General features: G+C 56.3%; 1 protein-coding gene across 3 annotated transcripts in view; it reads right to left on the reverse strand.

Moving 5' to 3' along the window:
- Positions 1-1,440: 1,440 nt before the first annotated feature.
- IQGAP3 (IQ motif containing GTPase activating protein 3) overlaps positions 1,441-17,134 on the reverse strand; it is a 35,782-nt gene continuing 20,088 nt past the window's right edge. Inside the window, exons 19-38 of one of the 3 annotated variants that reach the window (XM_041760172.1) lie at positions 16,957-17,127; positions 14,121-14,204; positions 13,877-13,948; positions 13,707-13,776; positions 12,355-12,563; positions 11,539-11,691; positions 11,150-11,313; positions 10,588-10,812; positions 9,599-9,739; positions 8,833-8,917; positions 8,197-8,429; positions 7,827-7,959; positions 7,629-7,731; positions 6,934-7,060; positions 5,990-6,077; positions 5,221-5,433; positions 4,408-4,574; positions 4,061-4,162; positions 3,554-3,662; positions 1,441-2,484 (exon numbers count right to left, since the gene is read on the reverse strand). In XM_041760172.1, coding sequence (XP_041616106.1) covers positions 2,371-2,484; positions 3,554-3,662; positions 4,061-4,162; positions 4,408-4,574; positions 5,221-5,433; positions 5,990-6,077; positions 6,934-7,060; positions 7,629-7,731; positions 7,827-7,959; positions 8,197-8,429; positions 8,833-8,917; positions 9,599-9,739; positions 10,588-10,812; positions 11,150-11,313; positions 11,539-11,691; positions 12,355-12,563; positions 13,707-13,776; positions 13,877-13,948; positions 14,121-14,204; positions 16,957-17,127 — 2,763 coding nt within the window. In that variant the 3' untranslated portion in view covers positions 1,441-2,370. Of the gene's footprint in view, positions 2,485-3,553; positions 3,663-4,060; positions 4,163-4,407; positions 4,575-5,220; positions 5,434-5,989; positions 6,078-6,933; positions 7,061-7,628; positions 7,732-7,826; positions 8,430-8,832; positions 8,918-9,598; positions 9,740-10,587; positions 10,813-11,149; positions 11,314-11,538; positions 11,692-12,354; positions 12,564-13,706; positions 13,777-13,876; positions 13,949-14,120; positions 14,205-16,956; positions 17,128-17,134 lie in introns of all 3 variants that reach the window. The other 2 variants (XM_041760093.1, XM_041760018.1) reach the window with 2 other exon arrangements.

Here is a 17,134-nt window from a genome sequence, read left to right on the forward strand (position 1 = left end):
GTTTTTGTTGTCAAATTGTCCTCCAACGAGATTGCACCCCGCACCCCCCGCCCTCGCCCCATAGGAGATAAATGCCGGTGTCTCAGATTGGCCCTCCACAGTTAGGAAGACACTAAGAATTGACATTCGTCAGGGATCATCAATAGGTTGAGCAGTAGGCCTCAGAGAGAGGTCTGAGAGCGTGCACTGAAGGGAGTACAAACGTTTCTCAGAAAAGACACAAATGTGGGCAGCCCGGATGGCTCAGCAGTTTAGCGCCACCTTCAGCCCAGGGCCTGATCCTGGAGTCCCGGGATTGAGTCCCATGTCAGGCTCTCTGTATGGAGCCTGCTTCTCCCTCTGCCTGTGTCCCTGCCTTTCTCTCTGTGTCTGTCACGAATAAATAAATAAAATCTTAAAAAAAAAAAAAAAGATACAAACGCAGGGAAATATCAACACGGACCGGGAGGGTCTGGGTTTAGAGCCCTGCTCTGCCCTTGATGGCCTGCTGTAGCCTTGGTCAGTCACCCAAACCTGGGAGTTTCAGTTCCATCCATTACACAAAGGGAGGGGTTGCTTATCTTCATGGTACCACCCCAGCATGACAGTAGCTACTGTGACGTTTTTTTGTTATGGTGTTTCATTAGTGGTATATGTGGCTGAGGTCATGTGGTGGCCAGAAAGTGTCACAAAGGGACAGAGCTGGAGTGCTTGGTGTGAGATTTTCAGTGAGGACTGATCATGCGTAGAAACCTGGATCTACTATATGTGTCACTGTCACCCAGAGCAAGGCAGTACTTGAAGTCTTTGCGGTGACATGTCACAGGAAGGGGAGGATGTGACAGTGAAATAGGTTCTGAGTGACAAGGTGGGCAGGCTCTACCCGGCAAACTTGGGGGTGCCCAGTAGGGGCTTCTTGGGAGTTGAGATGTCAGGGCAGGTATCTCTGTACCATCCCCTCCTCCCCAGACTCTGTCCCTGTTCCCTGGAAGCAAAGAGGAAAGGAGGGGGGCTTTTGTCATGGAGAAGAGATTTTGATCAGAGTGCACAAGCTACAATATACCTAAGGTGCTGTGGTGACAGCACCTTTGGTGTCACAGAAGGAAGCCCAGGAAGAGAACCTGTTAGAAATGTGTGCAGAGTGGGCTGGGCAGAACTAGGACTGGTTTCTCCTCCTGTCGGTTTTGTCTTCAGATTCTGGCCACTGTGCATCAAAACCCAAGCATTCCTTCCTCCTTGCTGTCCCCTGGGGGAGGAGACAGAGGAGTGCATGCCACATGTCGTCCAGCTTTTAGGAGCTCAGGCAGGCAGAATGGCCTCCACAGGAGGCAGGTGGGCACTGGGGGGCTGCAGGGAGGACTGCCCGATGAGCTCAGGGCAGAGCTGTCCCAGAACTCAAGGTTCTGCTCTGCATGAAGTGAAGCAAAAGCCGAACGGCACAGGTAGGGGTGATAGCTGTGTTTATTCAAATGATACTGGGAGCAGAGGGACAGGAGGTCAGGTGCGTGTGGGGACATGAGACACAGTGGCAGGGACAAGAATACAAATGGACTGCAATGGCTTAGAAGAGTCCACTCCAAGAGGCCAGAGTTCCAATGGGAAAAGATGTTCTGTACCATAGACAGTAGATTGAGTCTTAAACACACAGGGGACCTTCCCGCCCTAACCCAAGGTGCCCTGAAGTACATGGCCTAAGGCGCTGGCAGGACTGGTAGTCTGAATATGGGAAAGGACAACTCCTCTGAGCTCAAAAAGGAGAAAGAATTCAAACCACGATTAAAGCTGCACAGAGACCCACCAGTGTGTGTATGGGGGCGGGGGGGATAAATACCCGAGGGACACACATATAAAATAGACCATCCACAAAGCAATGAGATTTGAGGTTAACGGGGGTCATGTTGCCCAAGGCGCCATAGAGAATAGCAGTGTTGTCTGTCCTGGGTGTGAGGGCAGGGGCTGGAGGGCTGTGAGGTGTCACAGCAGCACAGTGACCCAAGGGGTAGTGGGGCAGGAGCGCCCATGCCAATGGAGTGGGAGTAGGGAGAGAAGGCCGTGTCCTGGCTTGGGGATGTGCTAGGAAAGGGGAGGCAGAGGGGACCGGCAGTGCTTGTAATATTGGGGTGACCACTGGAGGGCATAGTAGATGCAAGAGTAGCAGCCTTCCCAGACCAAAGGGCAGGTCTGGAGTTCATATCCTACCATCTGGCTGGGAGACTCTATCTGTGGCCAGGTAGGCAAGCTCCTCCCAGCTGGGGGGGGAAGGGTGGGACTCCTGGTAGCTCCACCCCAGTTCTGAGCCCTGGGGGGCTGCAGGGAAGTATGGCAGTGAGTTAGTGTCAAGACAAGCATCCAGGAGGGTAAGAGGCCTTTGGGGAGCGCCCACCTAATCTGTCACTGCCGCAGGAGTTTCTTGTTGAGGAGGAAGATGAGGAGGTTGACATTGACCTTGGCTTTGTTGAAGAGCTTCATAACAGCTACGCCTTCATACTGGAGCTGCAGGAGGTCCTGGGGAGAGGGGCATGGGTGGGCAGGGGTGAGGGCTCCTGGCAGTAGCCTAGCCAGTCTATAGAAGGCTATCACTCTGGAGCCTTACACACCCATCCAATGGTGTTGGCCACTGAAATCTCATTTTACAGAGGAGGACACCAAGGCCAAGAGAGACACAGTGACTTGACCACATGTCAGCTCAAGTACAACCATGGCTCAAAATCCATTTTCTTCTTCAAAAGGCCAAAGAGCAGAACAGAAATATTTGGGTTTAAAATCACTGCTTTCTGGGGTGCCTGGGTGGCTCAGTTGGTTAAGCATCTGCCTTTGGCTCAGCTCAGGTCATGATCTCGAGGTCCTGCGTTCGAGCACTACATTGGGCTCCCTGCTCAGGGGGGAGCCTGCTTCTCCTTCTACCTCTGACCCTCACCCTGCTCGTGTGTGCATGTGCTCTCTCTCAAATAAATAAAATGTTTTTTTTAAGATTTTATTTATTCACTCATGAGAGACAGACAGAGAGAGAGAGAGAGAGGCAGAGACACAGGCAGAGGGAGAAGCAGGCTCCATGCAGGGAGCCCAACGTGGGACTCAATCCCGGGTCTCCAGGATCACGCCCCAGGCTGAAGGTGGCGCTAAACCGCTGAGCCACCTGGGCTGCTCCCAAATAAATAAAATCTAAAAATAAATGAATGAATGAATGAATGAATGAATGAATGAATGAATAAATAAATAAATAAATAAATAAATTTTAAAAATCACTGCTTCCCTGAATGCTGGCCTGTGATAGGCATCAACCTCAGAGCCGTAAAGGGATAATGCTTCAGGGCTGTACAGAGCCCAGCATGGGCATGGGCTAGGGCTCTGAGGACTCATCCTGCTCTGCCATCACCGGCCCAAAGTCACAGCCTGCAGCTTGGCAGTGGGGTCTGTGTAGGGGAATAGAGGGGCTTGGGCTGTAAGACCTCTCCACTCGACTTGGGGGAGCGGAGCTGATGTCCTGAGGTTTAGGAAGTGAAGTGGGCCTACTGTCCTCAGGCCAGCACCCAAGCCCAGCAGGTAGCTTGTAGGCCCATGAGAGGCCCCTCACCTGGTAGTGAAGCTGAAACCGCTCCATGTCCACACCCAGGAACCTGGCATTGACTTCAAACTTTCCTGCCTCATCTCCAGGGGTGATGTCAAAGATCACGTTTCTGAAGCTGTTAGGATGGATTTGAACCAGGGCCTCTTTCCAGAGCCGCAGCCCTGCTCCTCCACCCACTGCAGCTCAGCATGACAGTGCTGTGTGTCACCGAGCCTAGACTTCCCCTCCACGCTCCCGTAGGCATAACTGTCTGTCTTGCCTGCTTGGCTCGCTGCGTATCTTCTATCTACCTGGCCCTCATCAGCTGTCGCTCCTCTAGGAAGTGTCCCCAGCATCCTTTGCCTTGGGCTGTCTTGGACTGGGCTGGGCCATGTCCACTGGCCTTAGCTTTCTGCCTGAAGGTGCCCTGTCACCCTGCCACCCCCACTGCCCCAAGACAGGGGCTGTGCTTCTCCTCCCTCCCTACGCTGGGGCACAGCAGGGCCCGACATACTGCCCGCTAGAGACACATACTGAGAGTGGGGAAGGTCCTCAATTTCCACCAGGACCCCCTTCTCCTGGAGCTGGGCAGCGGTATAATGGAGTGATGGCTGCTTCTTCCCTTTCCCAGAAGTCCTGATTCAAAAAGGTGGCAGAGAATTGGTCTAAGTGAGTCCTCCACACCAAGGACACTGGTCCCCTCAGAGTCTGCGGGAAGGAAATCAGAGCCCAAGGACCCTCCCTGATGGAGCCCAGGGCTGCCTGAGAGGCTGGAAGGCCACACTCAGACAGGGGCCGCATTGCCCTGGAACAGTGTCCCTTTCAAACCCGGTGGAATGGGGCAGAGGTTACAGGTCACCTTGGGAGCATGCAGCACCTACTTGGCGCGGGGGGCCAGGTGGCCCAGGCAGGTGCGGATGTACTGACTGTAGTAGTCACCCTGTTCCTCATAGAAGGCCATCTTGGCATCCAGACCCTGGAGCGTGGCCTGCAGTTTTCCCAGCTCTGCCTTCCGCCACTGGCGGTGCCTGTGCTGGCTGCAGATGTCCTGGGGTGGGAGGGCCAAGGCCAAGTGAGCTGCCTCCTCTGAAAGGAGCAACTCAGGGCCTGATAAAGCCCAGGGCACCCCCAGGAGGGTCCTCAGGAGAAGCAGAAGAGGCCGGTTTCACAGCTGCTTTTCCTAGGAGGACCTCAATCTCAAGGCTCTATCCCAAAACCTCAAGGGACTTGTCCTGGCCTTACCCACACCAAGGAGTAACTGTCTTAAGGCTCCTTGTTTTTAGTAAAAAAGAGGTGTAAGAATACGCCCTTCCCTGAGCACCACCCCCTTCAGAGAGGACCCTGTGGAGGTCTATTGGCTTCAGTAGCTGGTGACAATTTTGGGTGGACACTTGCCAGGGTGAGGCCTGCCCTCGAGGCACCTATGTGCCTACCCCCCACTCCCCATACTTGCCTACACCCACAAGGCCTTGCTCATCCCCCCACGCACTCACCTACACCTACCCACGACCCGCCTCTCCACCTACCTCCCCCTTCCCCCCCACTCAGCTGCCTACACCCACCCACAACCTCAAGACCTAACCCACTCTCCTACACCCACAAGCCCCGCCCACTCGCCATGCCCCACCCCAACCTGCCCCTCCCAACCCACCCTCCCTGCCTGTGCCCCCATGGACCCCACCCCTGGTAGCTACCTTGGCCAGTCCATCCACCAGCCCTTGGTAGCCATCGCGGGCACTGACCAGCCCCAGGCCCTCCAGCTGCCGCAGGTTCCGTAGGACGCGCCGTCGCTTGTCCGCCAGTGGCAGGAGGCTGTGCGCGGTTAGCGAGCGGTGCCGCCGCAGGGGCTCTGGGATCTGGGTCTCACAGGCTTGACGCTGGCACATCAGCCGCTGGTGGGCCGCTTCCTGGGGGGGCAGAGGAGCTGGAGGGACCTAGCAGGTTCTGCCATTCTGCCCCCCTACCCCCACCAGATGGCTCCAGGAAGAACATGGGAAGTGTAGCATCACAGACCCAGAGGGGCCTGTGAGTCACCGCAAGGGAGGAGGGGCCCATGGGGGACCGAAGAAGCCATAGCAGAAAGCCTTCTGAACCCACGCTGGTAGCCACCTCCTAATCCTGCGATGGCCCCGGGGTGTTTGGGGTGTTCCTCTCTTTTGTGCTGTTTTGGGAAGCGCCTCTACCGGCCATCCTCACGTTTTCTCAGGGAAGCCCTTGGCTTGGTCTTTGCTGCCCAATCAGATCTCTACCCACTCACTAGCGTCTCCTGCCTCCAGGCTCTGGGGCACACTCCTCCTGAAGCAGCCAGCCCTCCAGCACTCTTCAGGGTGGCTACCCAGACTGCCACTGGGCCATCCAGTGCCCAGGACAGATGTGGGGACCAGTACTGTGGTGCAGCGGGGAGCAGGGACACAGTGGAGCCCCAGTGTCCAGACAGTACTCCCAAGCCGCCTGGCCACTCACCTGCTCTCTAGATAGTGGGTGGGAGAGCATCTCCTCCAGCGAGTCCCTAGGCTGGAACTGCATGATGTCAGCTAGCATCTGCTTGGTGCTGTTAGGAGCAGAGGAATGGGGAAGGGTCTGGACATGGGGCTGCCCAGGAGCTGAGAGTGAGTGGACCTCACCCCAAGTCATGGCTGCCAGGGACACTTAAGCCAAGAGAGTGCGTGAGGGAGGAAGGAGACACCAAGGTGGGCTGAGGGGTCTCAGTGCACATGCTGTGCTGCCTCAACCCTTCCTTCCACTGACAGCCTCCCACAAACTGTTGTCCCAGTGCTTGGGCTGGAGGATGCCCTTCCTCCTCTGGGGGACCTTCCCCAGTGCCCATGTCCCTTCTGCTGAGCCCTCAGGGTGCCTGACAGCCACCTTCCTCTTGGTGGCCCTGGCTGTGTTCTTGCCTGGCCCCACCCTAGAAGGCCTTGGGTGGCAGGACAAAGCTGATCACCTGGCTCACTGATTCCCTGGAGGAATAGGGGGGGCTGCCCTGCTGGCGCAGGATTAAGGTGGTAGCTTGGCTCCTCTTCTGCCCAGATGCAGCCAGCACTGCTGGGTGCCGCCCTCCCTCTCAGAACTGAGGATGGAAGCTCCAGGCCCCTCTCCTGACCATCACTTCCATCGGGCCACTTACCCCGAGTGTCTCTAAACCATAAAGCAGGGAAACCATCCCTGACTTCACAGTTGTCCCTTGAGCAAACTGGTAAAAAGCATGACAATATGCCAACACCAGGTATCACCAACATCCCAAGTCTCCCCCAGCCTTCAGCCAAAGCACAGAGCAAAGGCTGAGGGGGACACATAGGCCCGGCAAGGGCGGTGCCAGAGAAGCCTCAGGGAGAACTGTCCGAAGACCAGGACCCCAGGAAGATGGTGGAGGGGCCGAGTCACCAGCCTAGGATGCTCTCACCCACCTCAGAAGCAGGCTCTGGGCATTGGCATCGCCGGTGTCTGTCTCCAGCCCTTCGAACTTGTTCGCGAGTGTCAGGGACACCTCCAGCTTGCTCAGGTCTAGATTCCCATCTGCAGCTACGCCCTCCCCTGAGGTGGGGCAAGAGATGTGACTGGCGTTCACAGACGGCCATGCTAGCCACCTGCTCCATGCACCTCTGTGCCAGGAGAGGTATGTACACACTGCCTGAGGCAGCACCCTGGCCCTCGGCCCTCAGCACCGATGGGAGGGCTGTTGCCCAGAGCTCAGCCCTTGACTGACACCCTTGGCCCAGGGGCCTGGAGCTCCTACCTCCCCATTTGTCACCGCCCCCACCCTGACCTTCTGCCCCTGGACCACTCCTCTTGTTCCATAGCTCTTGTCAGGGGAACCCTTGAGGTTCAAAACAGACCTACATCCATCCACATCTCTCTCCCACGATTTGATCAGCCATTTACATGATAGCACTGGGTCTCCCTCCTGCGTGTCCACTTTCTTCCTATCAGCTCGTGTCCACATTTCCAACTTAGGACCAGAGGGAGGAGGGGGTGTGTGGACCGGCTTCGTGGCACATATCCCCGACTTAACGAGAACCCCAGCCAGAGCATGCTTTTCTGCCTGTCCATCCTTCCCTGCAGCCTCCCCAGCTGGCCCCCCCTTGCCCAGCATGGTACACACCAATGAGGTCAGGGACAGTGGGCAGCTCCCCAAGGTCCTCCAGGAGCTCATGCAGGGGATCACAGTGATCGGGGGCAATCCAGTCCTGGTGCTCTAGCAATAGCTGCGGGTCGGAGAAGGCCAGCAGATGCAGGTTTCAGCAGGGCCTTCCTCCAGCTCCAGCCTACCCACCCAGTGACCCCTCACTGTGCCCCTCACCCTGTGTGTGTTGACCAGTTCCCCGACGGTGATGTACACCACAGGTTTGGCCACAGCTACCATGTCGGAGTACTCGTCCATTGCAAAGCGCTCTTCTGGCTCTGGGACTTGGCAGGCTCGGCACACGAACCTCCTATCTCGAGGAAGGGTGTGAGAGGGGGTGAAGCAGGCAGCACCCCCACATGCTGTCCCCCTACCCCTTCCCCCCTCCCAGGGTCCTCTCCAGCCCAACAATCCACCATCTGGCTCACTATGTGCTTTATCTGCAGACTCTGCTTCCCCAAGGACTCCAGGGAGGGAGGTGGGGCATGACCAGAGAAAGAAGAGGAGGAAGAGGGGACAGGATGGGATAATTAGACAGGACCAAGACCTGAACTTGAGGTGTGTCTCCTCCAGGTAGTCGTTTAAGGCCCGCAGATGCCGACTCTCCCCAGAGAAGACTTTGCCAGCCGCAGCATGCTGGAGGACTTGAGCCACAGCCCCAAGCGTGTGGCGCTGTGGGGTGGCCAGGGCACCACCTGCTGCCATGGCCACAATGTCGAAGGCGTCGGGGGCCACTATGGCTGGGTTCAGGAAGCGGTAGTACAGGAGGTTCCCTACCACCTGAGGGCAAAGGACACTATCCCAGAAGCGTCCTGGGATCCGCCTTGGAGGCCCCTGCCCGGCTCCCCAGCTCCCCTGGCTGCGAGGTACCACCTGAGCCAACCCCATCCTTTCATAGAAAACACCTGAGCAGGCTGGCAACCTACTCAAGGTCACACAGCAAAATGTGAGCAGGAGTTAGGACCAGAACCCGGATCTCCTGACAAGTCCAGGGCTGTCCACCCTGTTAGCTCATGTCCTAGCTGTCTGTCTACCTGCTGGCAGGTGAGCTGGGTGGAGAATGTTTTTCTGCTTGGATTTTTACAGCATAGGATTTTCTATTGTTTTGTCTCTGTCTGGGGGTTCACAGACACAGCAGGGCAGAGGACAGCTCTGGAGTCTGGGGAGGGCAGACAGTGCTTGCCTTGTAGACCTCGTTCTCCGAGTTGTCAGGGAACTTTTCTGCCAGAGTTGTCCTCAGGACCTTGGCCACATACCGCATCCCGTACCTGGGGACAGAGTGCATGTGCACTGCGGTCCTGCCCATCTCGGCCGGAGCTCAGTGCATGTATGCTGCCTATTTACTGGCTCAGATGTGGCACACCAGCCCCCCAACTACCTGGGTACTCATGTCAGTACCCAGGGCGAGGGCTCTGTCACCCACTAAGTTGACATGCAGCCTTTAGCCTGGCTAGTGTCCCCTGGGAACACCCCACAGCCCAGGATTCATTTTGCCTTCACCTGAGAGGCACCTTCACCAAGAGGCTATGTATCCTGGGCATGTGACACAGCCAGAACCCTGTCCCAAGGCAGCCTGGGAGACTCTGAGGACACCAACCTCCTTAGGCATCCCAGAGCACCCAGGAGGGGCTGGGCTGGGCTGGGGGCAGGACCGAAGGAGAGCAGAACACGGGGGTAGGAACTCCAGTCCTGCCTCCAGCATGAACCAGATGGTGGCTTAAACAATCCCCTCCTCTCTCTAGCTCAGGGTTTTTGTGAGAATTGTGAAATTATGTCTGTCGAAGTAGTGTATAATAGTACTGTGGTATCCAAACGTGCTCGACTTTATTATCACGATTCCTATAATGGACGTGCCACCTACAAATTCAATCTCCTTCCACCTCCCAGGGTTCAGAAACAGAGGTTTACAAATCATGCTGGCCTGGCCAGGGTGGGGATGATGCACGTACGGAATCCGGTCTACAGAGGACATGATGGCGACAAGGAACTTGTTGGTCACGGCCAGGAGGCTGTGGAGGGAGATGTCCAGTCGTCTTTGGACCTCGGGGTGGCTCAAGGCCTGCTCTGGGGTGACATCATAGGGGAGGTGGCTGTGGGCAGTGAGACAAAGTATCAGCCAGAGCCCCTCCCATGGTGCCCCCTCCCCCGAAGCCCCACTTCCGGAACTCTTCATCTAACAACAGGATCCCCCTCACAGGCGCACACATGCTAAAGGCAGCCCAGCATGCTTATGCTTAAGGGGACCAGGCCAGAACAAGAGAAAGGACTCAAAGGGAACAGAGCAATGTGGGTGGAAGGTAAAGAGTTGCAGGGCCCAAAGCAAGTGGATGCATGTAGGAGGGATGGACACCCTGCAGTCTGTATGAGGGCTCCTCAGGGGAGCTGGAAGTCAGGGCTGTCCTAGATCCAGTCTTTGTCAGTTGGGGCAATCGGGAAGACGGCCACAGCCTTGCACCTCTGACATAGAAGCCCACATGTCACCGGAGCAGCCACCAGTGTGAGGTGCTCCTCAGCAGCCCCACTTCTCAAGGACCCGTGCACCCAACCAATGTCCCCGCCCAAGCCCAGGGCCAACCTGGCTCTTCCACTGCCTTATTGGTCTATTCATCTAGAAATCTGAATATTCAGCTATCTCCTATCAATGAGGACTCCATATCCCAACTCCTGGCAAATCAGATATATCATTTGCCAGCAGGACATAGCAATTAGACACATTTGCATATTCATCTGTGTTCATTCTGTGTCAAGCACACCAGGTCTGGTGTCGTTTATTCCAGTTCCATGTTAATTATCAGAGGGACTATCTAGAAGGCTACATTCTTTCATCCCATGGGGCTGGTGGCAATATTCAGACACCTGTGTGCTTATTTGTATGCTATCCCAGGGAGGCCCCAGAGCAAGCAGGTCAAAGAGAGCTCTCCCTGTGCCAGCTGCTCACCTGCGCTGTCCTGTCTGGGCCTCACTCTGGTTGATCCAGCTCTTGTAGAGGTGAATGGGGTCTGTGTGGACGCTCAGCCTCTTGTCCTCCAGCACCTCTTGGATGACTCTGCCCAGGATCTCCCGCAGGGCACTCTGGCCCCGCCCATTCCGGTAAAACCTCACCACCAGCCTCACGACTGTGGGGTTACCCGTCACCATGTCCTGGGGCTGCTCTACCTTTGACCTATGGTGCAAGAAGTCATGGAAGTTAGTGTCTCGCCCCGTGTAGGACAAATCGCTGCTTTTCCTTTTGGAGATTTTGGTTCTTTGAAGCCTATTCTGGTAACCTCCTAAGACTCGTCCCGACAGCGCAACCTCAGCTGTGCACTAACCCCTCTGCCCACATCCCCCCTCCATTCTGTCCTCAGAGACATCCTGCGGGCGCTCTTTGTAAGCTGGGAGAAGAGGCCTTCTGGTTCCATTTTCACCCTCAAACCTCAGCAGACTGTCAGCTGGTGAAGGAGCCAACAGTGGCCTCTCAGCCTGCTCCCCTCCCATCCCTCTGGACATGGGAACCCTACCTGATCTCCTCCTGGAGCATGGTCTTGAACAGCTGCAACAGCAGATAGGCCTCACGGCGATTGGAGGCATAGTTGTACAGGCTGAAAATCACAGACTCCATGAACTTGGTGGTTTTGTTCTGTGGCATGTGGAAGGTCAGCTTGGCCAGGTAGATAGGCTGGGTCTACAAGTGACAGGAAGACAGGAATGGTTTCTGCCGGGCCTCGAGGACCAGCAAGTGAACAAAGAGAGGCTCTCCTGACGTGAACTTCTTCGGAGGACTGACAGGAGGGGCAAGAGGAAGGGGCATCTGGGGTCGAGGCATTAGGGCAGGGGAAGGACACTGTGTGTGCAGAGAAAGGCCCTCCGAGGGTAGTGAGGTCCTCTCCTCCCACAGCCTTCTGTTCACCTGCAGCAGGTAGAAGAGATGTTGGTAAGCTTCTAGTTTCTGCCTTTTCTCTTTGCTCAGCGACTTCAGTCCCTTCTGCTTGTCCAGAACCATCATGCCCGACAGCTGCTCCTTATTCTTCTTGGTCAGCTTCTTGCAATGCGAGACCACCTCCTGCAGGTGCAGGGAGAGCGGGCCAGTGGAGTGCAGAGCATGTGGTCAGAGTCAGTGCCTCAAGGGGCCAGGCTTTCGCCGTTCCAGGCATTCGTGGCACATGAGCCGAGAGAGAGAGAGAGAGAGAGAGAGAGAGAGAGAGAGAGAGAGAGAGATGGTTCTAGAGTGTGGCTCCCCCTCCCCCCAACCACCTCCGCTTTCACAGGGTGAGTCCCTGCAGAGAACTGGGTTGCCAGGCCCTGACGTTGGGTCTGTGGGTTTCGCTACTATTTCTTCTGAGACTGCTGCACTTGCCTGAGCTGGAGCTGTCACACTACCACTTCTGCACCTTTGTGTGGACATTCAATCTGAGGAGCTTTTGTGTCTACCTCTAAGCTGGCCCGGTAAGACATACCCTCTGATTATTCCTGTTTCCCAAGGAGGAAACAGACTTAGAAATTAAGTGGGCAGCTCGCAGCCCCATCACAAGGTAGCAGCAGAGCTGGGCTCCCTCATTTCATAGCCAGGGCTCTTTCAGCCCTGTCACCTGCCCCCCGACAGAGCACCACTGGAGCGAGGACCTAAGCCAGGTAGTAAAATCCAGACAGGCAGAAATTACCGTAAGCAACCAGGACAGCCAGCACCACCTCCCAGAGGATGTGCTGGTGGTGGCAGGCCCCTCACCTGCAGGGTGATCCGGTTCTTTACCAGCAGGCCAATCTTGATGTCCATGAGGTCAAGGTCCTGCTGCAGCTGCTGGTTGGACCGGATCTTCCTGACCACCTCCTCCTGGAGCTTCAGCAGCTCTGCCTCCACCATGAAGTCCTCCTGGCTTTGATTCAAGAGGTGGGCAAATCTGCACACCACGCTGACAGTGGGATGGGGTGAGTGGACTGGCAGGACGGGAAGAGGTGTCAGGATAGCCGCGTCCTCAGAGGCTTCCTCACCAGCTTCCTGCCTGTTACCACCTCTTGGTCCCCAACCTGCTTGAGGCCAGCAGACCTGCAACACCTAGCCCTTTAACTGGTTCTGCTTGTGGCTGGGGAGTGGTGGGCTGCCTCTAGGCCTGTCCTGTCCCCACGCTCCTTATGTGATAGCCAGGGCCCACACCAGGGCCCTAGCTCCCTCTGACAGACCCCCCTCCTCAGAATGGCTGCATGCCCAGTCAGAGGAACAGACAGCACCCCCATGGGCAGGACAGGCACAGAGGGGACGGGGTAAGGGAGAGAGCAAGGTGCAGGGCGTTCTATTGAAAGCCCAGGAGTGTCACCTCGGGCCCAGGAGGGAAAGGGCCCACATCTTCCAGAACCGGAGAGCTGGAGACAAACTTGGACGTGGAAGCAAAAAGGAGGACCTCCAAAGCTGGGCTCCTGGACTTTAAGAACGGGAGCCAAGAGTGGCCCAGTAGGACCTCTTTGAGGCTTTAGATGTGCAGCCCCCTGTGAGGACTAGGGGGCAGATGAGGGGCACCACTGGGTGCTGGCACTCAGGTCCCAGCACATAGGAGGCTTCATGCACACTGGCCCTCATGGGCTGGAGCTGGAACAGCCCTAGGCCGCAAGATAAGGCTGGCCCTCTAGGGAGAGAAGACCCTTCCCTTGTTTGCATTGGTGGGTAGCAACAGGAAGATGATGTAAGCCTGGGACAGCAAGCACCCGGCGAGGGAAGCCTTCGGGGCGACCGGGTTGGCTGTTACTGGGGTGGGCGGGGGCTTTGGGAATAGCCCCCATTCAACGATGTTCCTGCACAGATGTCTTAGCTCCTGTCTCTCCCACCATACTAGGGGACCCCCAAAGGCAGAGACATATCCTCAGTCCCACAGGCACCCCAGGTCCTGAGGCACACACAAGGTTGAAGACATCACCTGTTGGTGAGGGAAGGGGCTGGGAGGACAATTTCTCCAAAGCCCAATTTGTAACCATGGGCTGGGGTGGCTCCCTTGCCCACTCCCTTTGACTATCGAAAGCCATGGCTCGCACAGAGGAGGGAGACCCGGCAGCTTACTTACAATGAAGAGAGGAGACCAGGCAGCGTACCTAACACCCTGTAGTCATCCCGGGCCTTCCGGGCTCGGAAATATGCCTGGATCTTCACAATGGCGTTAACCTGCCATGAACACAGGTGGGGAAAGGCTTGCTGACTGCCCTTGTTCTGGTCTCCTAGGTGGAGGCTGGGCACAGGGACGGGGCAGCAGCAGGACACTCACATTCTTCTGGAAGTATCCCAGACGTCTCCGGTATCGCCTGCAAGCTGCCCACATCCGGACCCAGGCCTGGATCTGAGGACACACATTATCTCAGAGCTCCAGACTCGGGGCCTGGCCCTTGGACCCGGGCCAGCCCAGCTGTCTCCAGAGGTGGCGAGGTAAAAGGACTAACAATTGTTCCCAGGGGGCCCTCAGGAAACAGCACTGCCCACCCCTACCCCCCACCCCAAGCTGTGGCAGCTACCTTGATGACAGCATCCAAGTTTGCTCTGAAATACTGCAGACGTTCCAGGTATGTCTTCCGCTGCCTGTAACCCCGCCAGTGAGCCTGTGTGCCAGGAGAGAGGACAACCCCTGTTGGTCCCTGCTGGCCAGAGACCGTCCAGGGGAGCAGGGCAGAGGAGGCAGAGGGGAAACCTATTCTCAGAGAACATCTACCCTCATGGGGAAACCAGATATCTACACCAGCCAAGCATGCTCTCTGCCACTCTCCCTGGTCCCAGCACACACACATGCACATACAAGCAATCAAACCCATGCACTCAAGCTAACACCTCCTCATAGAAACCCAACGGTAAGACACAAGCTTAAAGATATTAGTGAGTCTCCACATATTCACCAACTTCACCAGAGCGTGCACTGTATCCCCCCTCAATGCACTCACACGCTCCATTGTTCCTCACACACAGGGGCATGGGTGGAAGGCGTGTGCAAGTGCAGAATGGTGCACCTACCACCTCTGCCAATGCCACGTGGGCTGCAGGCCACAGAGGCTCCCCTCGCCCACACTCTTGTTTGCCAAGCCAGCACCCCCTCCCACACCCGCCCATCCACCCTCCCTCCATGGTGCCCCGGCCCTGGCTGGTCCACGTGAAGGGCTAGGGTGACTGGCTTCTCTGTAACCACACCCTCTCTGGTCTCTAAAACAAACCCGAGGGCTTCCTTCCTCCCATTAGAGGCCTCTCCCCTTTCATAGAAGCTCGTGTAGCTGTTTTCCTAAAGTATCACCTTGACTACAACTCTCAGCCCCAGTGCATCCAGCTCTCAACCCATCTGACCCCACATGACTCTCCACTGGTTCCTTAGCGACTTGAGCCACATCAGACATTGCACTTTCTTCTCTGAACCTTTGTTTATGGCCTTCACCTTGATTCCCAGCCCCTTCTACCCCTGAAATCTTTCGTGTCATTTAGGGCCCACGTGAAACATCTCCTGGATGCTCAGGCCTGGACAATCCTCCAGCACGGAATCCATAACGGGCTGGTGTGTCCAGAGCATCTCCTTTTGACCAACTATCCCCCCAGCCCTTCCTAAAGCCAGCTCTCCTGGCTGGGCTCCACCCCTGGGGCTAACCCTGTCACTCTGTTGAGCCAGGATATAAGAGGCAGTGTGCCCTCAGGACAGCAGCTGTCCCCCCTAGTCTGGAGGCCAGAAAGACCCACCCCCCGCCTTCCCTCAGCACAGGGGCAGGCTGTCCCTCTGGACAGCTGCTGCGGTGAGGAGTGGAGGAACCCTTCTCGGCTCTTCCCCCAGCAGCCCATACACAGCTCCCCCTTAGAGAAGAGGCCTCCCAGTCTGGACTGGTCAGAGGTCAGGACCTGATCTGAGGGTTCAGCTAGGCTCAGAGCTTCCAGCAGAGGTTCAAGTCTCAGCACACCCCAGCAGCCCCATTCCTGACTCTTCCCTACAGCTGGAGGACAGGTGGCCTGATGCTCTGGGCCACCTCTCCCTTTCCCTGGTTCCCAGGACCCAGGCCAGAGCCCATACAGCTCCAGCATTAGCAGCACATGTGCCCTCTAACCCCTTCCCCTCTCCCACTATTACTGTGGCTTTTCAGCTCTTTAATTTGGGTGTGAAATCCCAGCCCAGGCTCAAGAGGGAGGAATCCTTATGATCAGACCGCTAAATGCTAATCACTAAGGTTCTGCACTGAGTTCTGGGACCGACGCCCTACAATTTAACATGTGATAATGGCTACCACCAGTGGAGTGCTCATTGCACCTAGCATTACATACTTTCTTGCTAAACCTGCACAATCAATGCGTCACTGTGATTAAGGAAACTGTGTTGGAGTAGGCTCAGGAGAGTTGCCCAAGGCTGTACGACCCAGAAGTACCAGGAGGCAAATTCCAGCCTCTGACTGTAAAGCTTGAGCCCTCCATCACAAACCCACACACGTGGTGACTCCACGTGTGCCCATCCCTCCCACACGCCGCTCTTGGGGTTGCCTCTGTGTCCCCACCACCACAGCATCCACTGTCAGCCATTCCCTAGGTCCTGCCGGAGGAGATGTGGTCACTCCTCAGTGTGTCTCCCATCCATCTCCTGTCCTTGCCTTGGGCCAGGTGGCATCCTTGTATACCAGGTATGCAGTGTTCATTCAAAAGGAACTTCTCACACTTCTGCACAACCTGCAGGTCACATCTACTTGAGGAGGTCTCTGCTCAACTCCCATCTTTCCTGGCTTGTAAAATGGTTGGCGGAGGCACATCTTCCCAGTGGGTCCTGCCTCAAGGCCGCACTGGACCAACCACAGGTCAGAATATGAATGGAAAGGGCTAGCTGGAGAGAAAAGACAGGGGCTCTTCCCCTTGTGGCTGGTCCACCCTTTCCTGTTTAGCCCCCAGGGTATCCTCTTCCTGTGTCCGACACCCGATGGCTTACCAAATCTCACTCTTACCTCCCCGCAGGGAGTTGACAAAGTAGTTCTTGCCCTGGGGACAGTAACTGGAACCTGCCCATGTTCTTGCCTGCCAGCCAGGCACTGTTCAGATGCCACTGCCTTCCTTAATCCTCATGAGCACCCCATATGGAGCATGTCACAATGTTCATGTTCGCACTCTGCAGATGGGGACACTGGCTGAGAGTAAGTGCCTGTCGAGGTCACACAGCTAGCTACTTGTGGTGGAGCTGGGACTCAGACCCAGGCAATCTAGGCTCTACATGGCATGCTCATAACCCCTACTGCTCAGAGGCCAGAAGATCATCCTCACTCTACTCAGCACAAAGCAGGAAGGAAGGAAACCCTGAAGCTCAGATAAGCCCAGGCCCTGACAACTCTGAAGGCCAGAGCTTGCCACCTGGATCTTGATGACCGCTGGCAGCCAGGTCCTCAGAAAGTGGGACTGCTCAGCAAACTTCTCCCGGACAAGGAAGCCACGCAGACGGGCCTGGAACTGGATAACAAAGCCGACGTTGGCCTTCCAGAGCTGTTGGCGGTCATGGGCAGCGGTAACCTTGGTGATGGCTGACTGTGGA

This window comes from Vulpes lagopus, chromosome 1 (assembly GCF_018345385.1).
Source record: "Vulpes lagopus strain Blue_001 chromosome 1, ASM1834538v1, whole genome shotgun sequence".
In the NCBI taxonomy this organism is placed as follows: Eukaryota; Metazoa; Chordata; class Mammalia; order Carnivora; family Canidae; genus Vulpes; species Vulpes lagopus.